Below are 15,809 nucleotides of genomic sequence, written 5' to 3' on the forward strand. Positions count from 1 at the left end.
AGCATTAGGAGAAATACCTAATGTAAATGATGAGTTGATGGGTGCAGCAAACCAACATGGCACATGTATACCTATGTATCAAACCTGCACGTTGTACACATGTACCCTGAACTTAAAGTATAATAAAAAACAAAAAAGAAAAGAAAAAAAAAAGAAATAACGATGCTGTGGTTTTACTGAACATATAAAAAATTATTAAAAATAGCAAACAAAAAATACATACTGGAATCTAAAACCACATACCCTCCTGTGGGAGTGCTGTACACTCTCTACGCCTATAAAGATTCCTCCGAAAGCAGCAATGATGCCAGACATCATGTTGCGTACACAGTGGTCTCCTCTTATTCTCAAGAGGAGAATAAGGCACTAAAATGCTTAGAGTGTTACTTCTTGCTCTCCGGGGTAAGGAAAGAGGTGTTAAGTACAAAAATAACCCTATCTCAAAGGCAGAGCGTCTGCCAGAAGAATCATTTTTGGAACATCCTCTAAATACTAGTGCATATAACTCAGTCCTTTCAAAGAAAAGCCTAAATCCACACATCCAAACCCTGCCCATCCTTGAGAGTTAACTGAAGATGCACCTTCTTAAAAAATCATTGTTCAAGCTGGGCAGGGTAGCTCATGCCTATAATCCCAGCACTTTGGGAGGAGGCAGACGGATTGCTTGAGTTCAAGAATTGGAGACCAGACTGGGCAACATAGTAAAACCCCATTTCTACAAAAATATCAAAAGTTAGCTGGGCATGGTGGTGTGCGCCTGTGGTCCCAGCTACTCAGGAGGTTGAGGTAGGAGGATTGCTTGAGCCTGAGAGGAGAGGTTGCAGTGGGCCAAGATTGTGCCATTGCACAGCCTGGGTGACTGAGCCAGACTTTGTCTCTGAAAGAAAAAACCCCACATCATTCTTTGTCTATTCCAGTTCTTAGTGAATTCTCTCTACAGAATGACTGCACTCACTATGGCAGGTATTAATAATTTAATCATTGATTTGACATCTCTTACCATTTAATTTTTATATTATTTAACTCTATGACGTCCTAATTTATAAATAGCATATCTAATTCCTAAATGAATGAGATAACAGTTCTTAAATGGTTATTTATTTACATACATCTTGTACTCTAGAACAGATGTCTCTCCTACATCTTGAGGCCCAGTGTAATAATTTGCTTTATCTCCCGTGGTCCCCATAAGTTGTAATCTAACAGTGATACAGAGATGCTCCGGCTAACAGAACTCTAATATAGGCCGGGCGCGGTGGCTCAAGCCTGTAATCCCAGCACTTTGGGAGGCCGAGACGGGCGGATCACGAGGTCAGGAGATCAAGACCATCCTGGCTAACACGGTGAAACCCCGTCTCTACTAAAAAATACAAAAATCTAGCCGGGCGAGGTGGCAGGCGCCTGTAGTCCCAGCTACTCGGGAGGCTGAGGCAGGAGAATGGAGTGAACCTGGGAGGCGGAGCTTGCAGTGAGCTGAGATCCGGCCACTGCACTCCAGCCTGGGCCACAGAGCGAGACTCCGTCTCCAAAAAAAAAAAAAAAAAAAAAAAAAAGAACTCTAATATACTGTCCCTTCATTATCTACATGCTGGAGCATGTGCAGATAAATAAGAAACAATGGAGGCCAATAATGATTCAAATCAAAGATGATTTTAAAAGATCCTTTATATGTATCCTTTATACTTTGTTAGCTGGGTGTGATGACATGCACCTGTGGAAAGCTGAGATGGGAGGACTGCTTGCACTTAGAAGCTCAAGGTCAGTCTGGGCAACACAGTGAGACCCCATCTCAAAAACAAACCAAACAAACAAAAACATTTTCTTCACTAGGCTACAGGGGAAAAAATTAAGGAAGGCAAAGAAAGAAATATGTATGAAACTTACCTTGCCTGTGAATCATGCCCCCATGCATAATTCTTGCAACAATACAATGATTTAGTTCATTCATTTTTAAAGTGATTCCCTGTAAAAAAAAAATAAAAAGTTCAGTAAAAGTAGAATTACTATGATAGTACTTCTCTTAATATTTATGATTTTGTGGTAGGCTATAATAGAATACATACATTTTATATAATGCTTTTAACACACTGTTTTCTTTTCTTTTCTTTTTTTTTGAGACAAGAGTCTCATTCTGTCATGTGCAGTGGCACGACTGCAGCTTACTGCTACCTCCACCTCCAGGGTTCAAGTGATTCTTCTGCTTCAGCCTCCTGAGTAGCTGGGATTAAAGGTGCCTGCCACCATGCCAAGCTAGTTTTTGTATTTTTAGTAGAGATGAGGGTAAGGAAAGAGATGGTTCACTATGTTGGCCAGGCTGGTTTCAAACTGCCGACCTCAAGTGATCCACCTGCTTTGGCCTCCCAAAGTGCTGGTATTACAGGTGCGAGTCACCATGCCTGGCCGATAGTGCTTTTAAATCTTCTAATTATGATTATTTTCCCTGTTGCTCTATTTTTAATGTTGCCTATTATTTTTAAAAACAGTTTTTATTGATATATTATTGACATACACATATTTAAAGTGTACAATTTGATAAGTTTGACATATGTATGAAACTATGGCCACAATCAGGATAGTGATGTATCTATCATTCCCAAAAGTTTCCTCATGCTTGTTGATAATATTCTCCCATCCCTCCATACCCTCCCCACCACATCCCTAAGCAACTACTAATATGACAATCAAAAAGCTGATAATATAGTTGTCGACCAGTCAAATGCTGATACAGTAAACTTTTGCTGACTACAGATTTGTTTGCACTGTACATAAATGAAATCATACAGTATGAACTCTTTTTTGTTGCTTTTTTCTCTCAGCATAATTATTTTCAGACTCCACCATGCTGTTGCATGTATCAGTAGTTTGTTCTTTGTTCTTGCTGAGTGGTATTCCATTGTATGGACGTATCAGTTTATCTACTCACCCACTGAATTGTTTTCTGGTTTGGGCTATTATAAGTGAAGCTGTATTCCTGGGTTAATCACCATTTACTCATAACATATATATATATTTAAGATCTGGAACACTTCATGCATTCATACGTCATCCTTATACAGAGGCCATAATAATATTTTCTTTACTGTTTATATTTCAGTATATATGCTGCTGAAGTGAGCACATATTAACCTTTTCATATATTGTTGGATTTGCTTTGCTAAGATTTTGTTTAGAATTTTTACATCTACATTCATGAGGGATACTAGTCTATAGTTTTCTTTCTTTGTAATGTCTTATCTGGTTTTAGTATCAGGGTAATGCTGGCTTTCTAGAATGAGCTGGGAAAAATTTCTTCTTTTTCAATGTTTTGGAAAGAGTTTGTATAGAATTGGTATTATTTCTCTATTATTTATGTTTGATAGAATTTATCAGTGAAGCCATCTTGACCTGGAGTCTTCTTTGAGGAATAGTTTTTAACTACAAATTCAATTTTCAAATAGTATTGGGCAATTCAGTTTATTCCTTCTTAAATGAGCTTTAGTAGTTTCTGTCTCCCAGGGAATTTTTCCATTTTATCTAAGTTGTTGAATTTATTGGCACAAATCTGTTTATTTCCTTATCATCTTTTTTGTATCTGTAGACTCTGTAGTGATGCCCCTTCTCTCATGCCTGATATTGGTAATTCATGTTTTTTCCCCCCGATCGTATAGTCATTTTTCCTGATCAGTCTGATCTTTCCAAAGAAAAAGTATTTTTTGTTTTATTGATACTCTATTGCTTTCTGTTTCCTATTTCATTAATTTCCACTTCGATCTTTATTATTTCTTCTCTTCTACTCATTTTGGGTTTAATTTACTCCTTTTTGCCCTAGTTACTTTTAAGGTATAAGCTGAAGTCATTGATTTGAGATGTTTCTGCTTTTCTAATATAGGTGTTGAATGGTACATATTTCTCCCTAAGTACTGCTTTAGTGGTATCCTGCAAATTCTGATATACTGTGGTTCATTTTAATTCATTACAAAATGCTTTTTAATTTCCCTTTTGATTTCCTCTTTAGTCCATGGGTTACTTAGAATTGTGTTATTTAGTTTTCAAGTAATTGGTGATTTCTCTCTGTTATTCATGTCTAATTTAATCCCAGTGTGGTCTGAGAATATACTTTGATATCAATAAAGCTACTCCAGCTTCCTTTTGATTAATGTTATCATAGTATATCTTTTTCTATCTTCTTACTTTTATTTATTTATTTATTTTTTAAGAGATGAAGTCTCACGTTGTCAGGCTGGAGCACAGTGGTGCGATCGTAGCCCACTGCATCCTCGAACTCCTGGGCTCAGGTGATCCTCCTGCCTCAGCCTCCCAAGTAGCTGAAACTACAGGCATGCACCACCAAACCTGGCTTCTACCTTTTTACTTTGAAACTATTCTTTGTGTATAAAGTGCGTGTTTTACAAGTAGAACATGATGATTAATACAGTCTGGTATAAATATATATTCTTGCTATTTGACTTCTATTTGTTCCACCTGTTCTATGTTATCTTTTTCTGCCCTTCTTTGTATTATTTTTTATTCTGCTTTCTCTCCTGTGTTTTCTCTCACAACTCTTCATTTTATTGTTTTAGTGGTTGCATTAGGGTTTATAGCATCTACCTTCAACTTGTCAGTGTACCTTCAAGTGATATTATACCACTTCACATATAGTATAAGAGCCTTACAATAGTATATAGTACTTCTATGTCTTTCTTCCTGACCTTTGTGCTACTGTTGTCATACATTTTATTTTTCCATATACTATAAACTCTAAGACACACTGCTGTTTTTGTTTAAATTGCCAATTGTAAGAGATTGAAGTAATAAGAAAAATAACTTATAGATTTACCCACATAGCTATCATTTCCAGTGCTCTTTATTCCCTTTTTGTAGACTCAGATTTTAATCTGTTATCATTTTCCTTCTGCCTGAAGAATGTCCTAAATATACTGTGAGTCTTCCAGTGTGGGTCGGCTGAATTCTTTCAGCTTTGGTACGTCTGACGACATTTTTATTTTGCCTTTATTCTTGAAAGATACCCTTTGCTTGGTTTAGAATTCTAAGTTGAGAAATGTTTGTTTTTAGTACTTTATGACACTGTTCTTGTTTGTACTGCTTCTGATAAGACACTGATGTCATCCTTATGTTTGTTCCTCTTTGTGTAAAATTTCTTTTTTTTTTTTTTTTAGATGGAGTCTTGCTCTGTCGCCCAGGCTGGAGTGCGGTGGCATGATGTCTTGGCTCACTCCAACCTCTGCCTACCAGCCTCAAGCCATTCTCCTACCTCAGTCTCCCAATTTCTTTTCTTTCTTTCTTTTTTTGCTCTGTTTCTCAGATTTTCTCTTTGTCATAGGTTCTAAGCAGTCTGATTATGATGTACCTTGGTATTGTTTTCTTCATGTTTCTTGTGCTTGGGGTTTACCATGGTGTTTGGATCTGTGGGTTTATAGTTTTCATCAAGTTTGGAATGTTTTCAGTCATTATTTCTTCAAACATTTCTTCTTTCTTTTCCTCTCTCTCTTCTTCATGAACTCCAATTAACCATGTATGAGGCTGACTGAAGTTGTCCCACAGCTCAGCCATGCTCTTTTAATCTTTAAAAATTCTTTTTCTGGCTGTATTTCCTTTTGGATAGTTTTTATTGCTCTGTCTTTGAGTTCACTAATCTCTTCTGAAATGTCTAATCTGCCATTAATCCCATAGTGTATTTTCCTGCTAATTCTATTATCTGTCAGTTCTATGTCATTTTTGATTGATTATTCTCCATATTATAGGTCACACTTTTTGGTCTTTTTACATGCCTAGTAACCTTTGATCAGATGTCAGACATTGTGAATTTGTTGCATACTTGATGTTTTTGTATTCCTAAAAATATTCTTGTGTTTTGTTCTGAGACTTAGATCAGTTACTCAGACATAGTTTGATCCTTTAGGTCTTGCTTTCATGATCCATTAGGCAGGTTTGGAGCAGTTGTCAGTTTGTGGCTAATTACTTCTCATGACAGAGATAAGATTTCCCTGAGCACTCTACACAATGTGCCACGAATTAGAAATTTTTCTAGTCTGACTGGTGGGAACAGATAGTGTCAGGTGCTGTTCCTTCCAATCCTTTTGGATGTTTTTTTTTCTCCATTCAAAGTGGAGAGTGTTGGGGAGTTTCTCAGTGTTGGGGAGTTTCCTATCAGACATGCAATGATCGATACTCTGCTGAATACTTGAGGGAGATCCTCTACAGATCTGAGGTTCTCTCTGTGTGCAGCTCTCTCCTCTTCAGTACTCTGTCCTATGAACTCTGGTTGCTTTGGTCTCCCCAGACTCACAGCTGTGTCCCCTCAATTCAGGGAGTCTGCCTACTCTGCCTTAGTTCCCCTCCCTGTGCTATGGCCTGGAAACTCTCTGAAGGCAGCATGGTGGGGCATTCATATGGGTCACCTTGTTTCCTGTCTCATAAGAGATCACTGTCCTTAGTTGCCTGATGTCTACTGTCTTGAAAACTGTTCTTTCATGAAATTTTGTTTTTTATATGTTGGGTTGTTTCAAATGAGAGGATAAATCTGGTCCCAGTTACTCTATCTTGGCCAGAAATGAAAGTTCTACAGTCACATTTAATGCCAGAATACTATTCTACAGAGTAGATCACTTTTTGTTTTCTGATAATCCACTATTAAAAAAAACAAGCATTCATAAGCATATTTTTTGCACTAGATCTGGTTAATCCTAAGAATCACACAGGGAAATTTTAAATAATGCTGACTCTTAAACCCACTCTTTAGATGTAAGTTCAGGAGGCCTGGAATGCAGTCCAGAAATCTGTACTTTTTAACAGGCTCCCTTGCTGGAAAGTGGCCTTGAATTTGAGACAGTTAAGGGTAGGGACTGTGTCTTTTATTTTTCACTAGAGAATAACACTGTCGGAAAGCTTGATAAAAATATCTGAGACTTTATACTCTAAACTTAATTTGTACCATTCCACAAACTATAACTTTGCATGGTTCCTATTTTGCAGTTTTCAGAAGTGGTAGGCGAGCAATGTGAAAAATTGGTTTATCAAAATGTTTCCAGTCCTAAGATTCAATTGTAACATTCAAGTTTCATTTCCAACTTGTACATTCAATCAGCTTGTATGGCTACTAAGAGAAGTGTTCCTGGAAAAATGCTGTAAATTAGTGTGTAAGTCAAATCTAATTTCATAAGGGAAATGATAGTACAATAGAGGTTCCACCCTTGAAACTAATAGATTTATGTATTCATTCAACTAACATTAACGTGAACTTACTATGAGGCAGGCACTCTGCTAGGTACAGTAGCAAATGAGACAAAAAGGGTCTCTCATGGCCAGGGGAAGTTCACCTCAAACCAACTGTAGTTAACATTTATTATTCTATAGGTCCCAAATATTTCTCTGTAGAGAGGAGCTGATTCATGTTCTCTCTGTTCCCAAGTTAACGAATTCTAGGGAAGGGATTGGCATAGCGTGGGTTAGGTGCCTACTCCTGAATCTACCAGCTTGAGGGGGGATATTAGGAAGGTTATACTCCTGGCCTTTCCCTATTTATATAAGCCTTTCCTCGATTTTGTAAGCTAGTTCAAGCTTGGTTTTTGTCACTTGCAACTATGGGGATCCCAATCAATAAAAAAAATAATTATGAGTATGATGCTACAAATGGGAAAACAGAGGTGTGTAACAGGAGTGTATCACCCTTGGGGAATGGACACATTGTAGAGGGTCTGAAAAACAAAATAGATCACATAGGAATATCCTGCACAGTAACATAATGCTTTGAATAAGACAACTAAGAAAGCAAATAAAGTTGTATTAAGTGTATTAGAGATTTATATTCTATTATTGAAAATATATATTTTATATTTCACATAAAATAATTCCTGTTTTCATGGAAACTCATCAAAAGGAGAAGAAATATACCTCTTCACTAGGATCACTAAAGGCAGAAGAGCTTTTGGAAGGAGACTTTCAGGGGAAACTCAAGACCATTTTATGCTTTCTGAAAAGTAACTCAGGGATGTAGTTTTATGCTTTTATTCAGTCTATGTTTCCTTTCTTTTTTTTTTGAAACAGAGACTTTCAGAGCTAGGTGGGATCCTGGGGATCATTCATTTAGTCAACTATGCTTTTAGAGATGAGCCAGCTGAGGCCCACTGACATGAAGTGATTTGCCCAAGACACCCAAAACCTGCTGTAGCCTATGCTCTCTTAAGCCAAAGAGTTGTCTGGATAGTACCAGAAAGGGTGAGGTGATCTGCATGCCCCCATGTGCTGCAAGATAATACTGTATAACGGGCAAAGATTACTAAATGAGAATTAGGACAAGAAATGTCTAAGCTGAGGGCTCGCCAAAAATCGTGGTCATAGAATCACTGCTTTATAACTTTTCCCTTAATCTAAAAGGCAACTTTTAGAAGTAGGTAAATTTGTTTTTCTATATCCTAATATCCCTTTTCTATGCTCTCAGGAAAGAGACATGAATGCGTAAATTTGAATTTTTTTCCTCTTGTAAAGATATGGTTTCTCCTGCAACTTGGAACTTATCCGATATTCCCTGTCTCAACGTCCATTCAGTTTTAGAAATCTAAAGCGTAAGGGCTGTCCTTGATCCTTGCTTCTCCCTCAGTCCCACTGTCAATCCATTGTTAAGGCTTACTGATTTTACTTACTCTTTCATTATTTCTTAAATGTGTTCACTTCTTTCCATCTTGACATCCATCCCTCAAGTTCAGAGTTCCATCATATCTGCCCTGCGCTACTGCAGTAACAGCCTCTTAACTGGTTTCTGTACATGCACTCTTGACCCCTCTCATACATTCTTTAGAGTGATATTTTTTTAAAACGAAAATCTGATATTATCCCCCTGCTTGAAAGTCTTCAATAGCCTCCCATTGTTTTTAAGATAATGAACAGAATCCTTAACATGTGTTCCAACACTTGTATGATTCTGTTCCAGCCACTCACCTTGCTGTCTGCAGTTCAGCCATGGTGCCTTCTTTCCATTGGGAAACTATGATAAGAGCCTTTACCAGGTTTACACATGTGCTATCTGGTTTGCCTGAATGGTATCCCCCTGCTTCCCCTCACTCCCCTTGCTCTGTTCAGTTAACATCAAGGAGCCTTTCCTTGATCTTCTCAGTCCACGAGAATTCTATGAGAATGATGAGGCAAGGTTCAGCATCAATTCTATTCCAGCTCTACTCCCAAGCACTGAGTAAACTGATTCATATTAAGTGGGTAGGTGGGAATGGAAGAAATTTCATTTCAGCAATGTTACTCAATTCTTTGAATGCCCTATGAATTAATCTTCATCTAATTTTGTTGAAGGCAAAAGATCTGAAAACTATAAGATTTATAAAAGGATGATTTTTACAATGTTACTAGACATTCACTTTCTCAATACCAATACAAATACGTCAAATTGTCCCTTTCTTTGCTGCCCCAGAGGTTTTTACACTCTGGAGGAATGTTACAGTATGTTCCCCTTTTTTTGGTTGAAGGGCAGTTGTGAAAGGAGAGGTGAGAAAGAGAACCAGCATGCCTAAGACACAGTGTCAGGCAGAACAATTCTAGAAAAGAAGGGCAGGGGGGAACTGAAGATCTGGAAACATTTCTTTAAAACTATTCATGTCTTCCCTCCCTCCCCAACTCCTAGTAGCATAGGTTGAAGTTAGCTGATCTAACCCATGCTGGGATTTTATGAGAGTATTGAAAATTTTCTTTTCCTACTTACCATTGGTTCATCTGTGTTCTTTTGGAACTGTACCAGCCGAACTCTGGTCACATTCTCCATATCCATGTCTCCGTTAGCACTTTCTGGAGAATCGCCGTTTAAGTAGGGAGAGGTGGGAGGAGGTGTGACCCTCAATGCTTCATCACTGTAAACTTCATGTGCCACTACGTCGTGTGTCTGAAGTAAGGCCTAGTGTTTTATGAAGAAAAAAAAATTAATAACATTACTATTTCAGCAGAAATTTATTTTTAGTTATTTATTTATTTTGAGACAGGATCTCACTCTGTCACCCAGGGTGGAGTGCAGTGGTGAGATCTCAGCTCACTGCAGGCTTCATCTCCTGGGCTCAAGCAATCCTTCCTCTGCAGCGTTCTGTGTAGCTGGGACCACAGGTGCATGCCACCACACCCGGCTAATTCTTAAAAGTTTTTTTTGTAGACATGGGGCCGACAAATTTATTATATAAACATATCTCATTCTTTTCCTCTCAAAGGTATCACTCATCTAAAGAGAACATAAAGTATGTAATATCGACATACAACTATATCTCAATTTCTTTGTGACAAATAATCATGATAAATAGATTTTTAAAAACATGAGTGAATAAATGAGTGAATCAATGAAGAGATGTGTTTGATGACTATCTGGGTCAGAAGTGTTATCAACTAACTTGTTCAAATGAAAGCAGACGGTACAATTTCAAATAATTTAGCCAAAAGAATCATCTATAAATAGAGTTGGCAAATTTGTGCTGGGGCTTGGAATTGAAACAAATTTAAAAAGAAATGGTGCAATAATTGGAGTATTGAGCAAATATCTTTCATCAAAGCACTTACAATGACACTTTTATATAACTCAAAGGATGAAAATAATTTATAGCATATGATTTAGAAAAAGAAAAAATATATATACAGATGTACCTTAAAAATGTAATCTTCCAAAATATCACATATGATATGGAACTCAAACTCTAAACATATTAAATTGTTTTGTTCATTATATTTTTTGGAGCACTTGTTTAAATAAAAAATAAGTTGAGAATTATTATTATGACTTCTTTTTGCAAAGCCTATTAACAAAGAGAAAGTGATTTCTTTGTACTGACATCTCTATTTGTCAGCTTGGTGAACTTCAACAATAAAATGTCCCTTGTTTCCCTGAAAAAGAATGTCCTTCTACTGACCACACTTTTTGTGCCATCATAATAAACCCTTTTTAATAAGCATAAATATTTGAACATTTCTATTTCAAAGAGAATCTATAGCTACCGGAATGTCTGGAGCTTTACACAGATTATATTTTCTTGTGTGCTAACTATAAATTTGGTTCTATTTTAATTTGTGATCTGTGTGGTAATGAGATATCTGCAGATAATGAAATGCAATTAAAATTGCTTTAAAAATATAACTCATAGCATCTGAAATTAAGTTATTTTATTAAAAGGCTTAAAAAAGTCATGACTTGACTATTTTAATTTTAAAGGCATGTATACTAGGCAAAAAAAAAAAGGTTAACAATCTGGTAAAATCATAAAGAAGATAATGCTGATTTGTCACCAGTAAAGAATATGCCTTGAATATTATACCCAGTTGGGTTTCTAATGGAAATGGCAGATATTTTACACAATCTCAGAAGACTGGTCTAAACTGGGATTTGGGTGAGGAGCACCAAGGGGCACTAAGCAATACATAGCTTGAAAGTAGGGCTCCGTGATGGCCCTGGGGACCTTGGCTTCCTCACCAGTACCCTGACTGCACCCTGTACTGGTACTCCTGAGCCCAAGTATAGAGGCTGTGCTATGTGGGCAAATCCCTCTTTTTCTGATTTAATTGTGGTCACGTAAGAAACTAAGATTTAGGACAAAAAGCAAAAATCGGTAACATAAAAACTGGAACATTTCATTTGCTAAAATTATGTTTGTCATATCACTGCAGCCTTGACCTCTTGGGCTCAAGTGAACCTCCCACCTCAGCCTCCCCAGTAGCTGGTACCACAGCCATGTGCTACCACACCCAGATAATTGTTGTATTTTTTGTAGACACGGGGTTTTGCCATGTTGCCCAGGCTGATCTTGAACTCCTGAGCTCATGCAATTCACCTACCCCAGCCTCCCAAAGTGCTGGGATTACAGGCCTCTACTCATTCTTTTAAATTATATAAGCAAACATTTGTATTTAATGCATTATTTACAAGGAAGGATAAGCCCACAATAATAAAATAATACCCAAACTGGACTTTAAAAGAAATATGCTCAAATATGTCACCAAATAAGGTCATACTCAATATTAACCACAATCTGGCACTGTAAATGATTGCTACCATAAAATGAAACTTAACCTAAAGTTCTAATTCATATCCAAACAGAAAAAGGGGGCCACTTACAGACTATCTTTTTAAAAGCTTAAAAGAGTATGTAAAATAAAAAATAGAGAAACCAAAATTTGAACATTTTTCTTCAAATATGTTAAGACATATGAGTGAGCAGTTGTTACTAAGCTGAAATAGCTGTCAGTTTTAAATACGTAACAATCACGTAATAGGAAAAAAACACTTTTTTTTGTACTATAGTAAGGATATGTATAAGACAACTAACAACATCAGACTAGAGTGAAAAAATCTGACTATTTAATGTTTCATATTTTACAACTGCAACAAGCAAAGGGAATGTTCTTTTTAAAAAGTCAGCCTTTCAAATGGAACAACTAAAAAAGGAATCAGTGAGATAATATTCTTTTATGATGACCTCTAAAGATACAGATTTTAGGCCAGGTGTGGTAGCTCATGCCTGTAATCCCAACATTTTGGGAGGCCAAGGAAGGATGACTGTTTCAGCTCAGGAGTTCAAGACCAGTCTGGGCAACAAAGTGAGACCCCAGTCTCTACAAAAAATAAAAAAAAGTAGACAGGCATGGTGGTGCATGCCTGTAGTCCCAGCTACTTGGGAAGCTGAGGCAGGAAGATTGCTTTGCCCAGGAAGGCTACAGTGAGCTAAGAAGGTGTCACTGCACTCCTGTCTGGGCAATAGAGCAAGACCCTGTCTCTTAAAAAACAAAAACAAAAACAAAAACAAAAACAAAAAAAACCACAGAGTTTTAAAGTTGTTTAAATTTACCCTTATTTCCTCTCCCTTTAGTTACTGTAAATATTTACAAGTAGCTGCATTTTCAGTGTTGGGCAATTCAATGTTAAATCCTCATGTTATAATAATCAGAAAGCAAAGAAAAATTCGGATGACTGAGCAAATAAGTCTGAAATTATAAATATGCCAAGAATAACTCCCAAACCTTGGCATAAATAAAAATTATAAGTATTAACATATTTCCCCTTAGCTATTAATATTTCTTTAAAAATACCAAGATTTTGAAACTATGATTTAAAAAATGCTTATAAGATAGAAAGCCTCAGCATTTAAAAGCTCATTTAACATAGCATATATCTATATCTATCTATATCTATCTATATTTATCTATATCTATCTATATCTATCTATCTATATATATCTATATCTATCTATTTTATATATATCTATATCTATCTATCTATCTCTATCTCAGAATTATATTTCCCACATAAGATATTATCCACACATAAGCTTATTTGGGAATGACCAATGAGCTCAACTTAAATTTATTAGAAAACTGATTAGCATTAAATCAACTGACTTTTAAGAGCATGGGCTTTGGTGCCAGCAAGATCTGGCTTGAACCTCACTGAGGCCACTGACTAGGTGAGTGACCTTAAGCAAGTCTCTTTACCTTGTTAGGGCACAATTTCCTCTCTGAATTGTGAAATGGGTTTAATCACACCAGCTTATATCCCAACCACAAGCAAGTCCTCTTGTATGTAACCATCTCCAACACAGAAACCCCATCTGCCCATGTTCTACCATCCTCACCTTTCTCCAAGCCTCTATCACCTCTCACAACAGCCTTCCGATTGGTCTCCCTAAACACTTATCCCTGCTACAGTCCGTTCTCTATACATCAGCTCCAGCAAAGCACAGATCAGATATTTTCCTGTGTGCCATCACTTAGTGTCATCCCACTGCAATCAGGAGAAAACTGTAGACTCCCTACAATGGCCTGGAAGGCTTTTATTTATTTTTATTTTTTATTTAGATGGAGTCTCACTCTGTCTCCCAGGCTGGAGTGCAGTGGTGCAATCCCAGTTCACCACAACCTCTGCCTCCTGCGTTCAAGAGATTCTCCTGCCTCAGCCTCCTGAGTCGCTGGGACTACAGGCGCCCGCCACCATGCCTGGCTAATTTTTGTATTTTTAGTAGAGACAGGTTTCACCATGTTGGCCAGGCTGGTCTCGAACTCCTGACCTCAAATGACTCTCATTCCTCAGCCTCCCAAAGTGCTGGGATTATAAGCATGAGTCACAGTGCCTGACATTTTTTATTTTTTATTTTTTGAGACAGGGTCTCGCTCTGTTGCCCAGGCTGAAGTGCAGTGGTGCCACCATGGCTCACTTCGGCCCTGACCTCCCAGGCTCATGCGATCCTCCCACCTCAGCCTCCTAAGTAGCTGGGACTACAGGCATGTGCCACCATGTCTGGCTAGTTTATTTTTAATTTTTTGTAGAGATAGGGTCTCCCTATGTTGCCCAGGCTGGTCTTTAACTCTTGGGTTCAAGCAGTCCTCCTGCCTTGGCCTTCCAAAATGCTGGGATTACAGGCATAAGCCACTGTGCCTGGTCCAAAATTTATTATATATCTGTTTCTAGCTATGGAACACTGCACAGAGCAGTTAGCCAAGGAGAGGCTAACCTATCTGAAAATGGGCAGGTTCCTAATCCATTCAAGGTTTTACTGATAACTTACTATGTGCCCTATAAATGATAGATACTATGGAGCAACTAATAATAGGTATTAGATAACATCTATTAGGCATTAAGCATATGTCAAGCATTGTGCTACGCACAGTAGATATATCAGCTATTTAATTCTTATTCTGACTCCACGAGTCAGAGTTCATAAAGTTAGGGTGGCAAGGATGGAGTTCAACCCCAGGTCATCTGAAATCACAGCTTTAACCACTTTTATACTATAGAACAGTGGTCCCCAACCTTTTTGGCACCAGGGACCCATTTTGTGGAAGATAATTTTTCCACAGATGGTGGCAGGGTGGGTGGGGGTGAGGGACAGAGGTCAGGGGATGGTTTTGGGATGAAACTGTTCTACCTCAGATCATCAGGCATTAGATTCTCATAAGGAGTATGCGACCTAGATCCCTCGCATGCACAGTTCACTATAGGGTTCCCGCTTCTATGAGAATCTAATGCCTAGGCTGATCTGACAGGAGGGGGACACAGGTGGTAATGCTTGCTGGCCTGCTGCTCACCTCCTGTTGTGCGGCCTGGTTCCTAACAGGCCACGGATGGGTACTGGTAGTGGCCCAGGGGTTGGAGACCCCTACTATAGAAGACTTGCTGTTTAAAAGGGAATGAATTATAATCTGGGGAAACACAGCACATACGCATGGAACAGTGAACAAGATAATATTAACGGTAATTTTACTGCAGATATTTGTGATTCATCAAATTGGAGGATTATTAACAAAGCACATAGTTTCTTTATTCTCCTGCTCTGTGAAATAGAGATAATCACAATGACTAAATGAGATCATAAGCTCAATGAGAACAACAAAATTGGGCCGGGATATGGAAGGACAAAGAAAAATTGCCCTGGCTCATTCACCAGGAAGGGACCTGCTCTGGCAGGCCAGAAAGCATTAGAATGTTATGCAGGTGAATACAAACAAGTGGAAAACAGTTAGAGAAGAGAAAGTCCAAGAGAAGTGTAGAGAGGTTACAAGAGATCTTGACAACAGAGGTGAGATTTGAACGAAGTTCTGTGTTTATGCACCTAGGTTGTAAAAATGCACTCATCTACAGGCATTAGAACCTGTATCCTAATGGTAATTCATTGGACAGTGCTGTTATCATAGGATAAAGTCAAATACTCTCAGGGATTATACTTGAATTCAGCCTTTAATGCTTGGGTGGGAGAGTTAGGAAGGATGAATATGGTAATTGCTTCTTTCCAGGTAGTTACTTTGAGGAAAAACAAAATTATTTCGGGCCGGGCGCGGTGGCTCACGCC

The 15,809-nt window shown here is 37.9% G+C and overlaps 1 protein-coding gene across 4 annotated transcripts in view; it reads right to left on the reverse strand.

The window, feature by feature from the left end:
* The window catches only part of CASK (calcium/calmodulin-dependent serine protein kinase (MAGUK family)), a 405,996-nt gene that overhangs the window by 48,419 nt on the left and 341,768 nt on the right, over positions 1 to 15,809 (reverse strand). For all 4 annotated transcript variants that reach the window (XM_011980193.1, XM_011980192.1, XM_011980191.1 and 1 more), the window contains 2 exons: positions 9,704 to 9,892; positions 1,885 to 1,963 (listed from right to left, as the gene is read on the reverse strand). In XM_011980193.1, coding sequence (XP_011835583.1) covers positions 1,885 to 1,963; positions 9,704 to 9,892 — 268 coding nt within the window. The remainder of the gene's footprint in view (positions 1 to 1,884; positions 1,964 to 9,703; positions 9,893 to 15,809) is intronic.

The sequence above is a fragment of the Mandrillus leucophaeus genome, unplaced genomic scaffold (assembly GCF_000951045.1).
Source record: "Mandrillus leucophaeus isolate KB7577 unplaced genomic scaffold, Mleu.le_1.0 Scaffold209, whole genome shotgun sequence".
Taxonomy (NCBI): Eukaryota; Metazoa; Chordata; class Mammalia; order Primates; family Cercopithecidae; genus Mandrillus; species Mandrillus leucophaeus.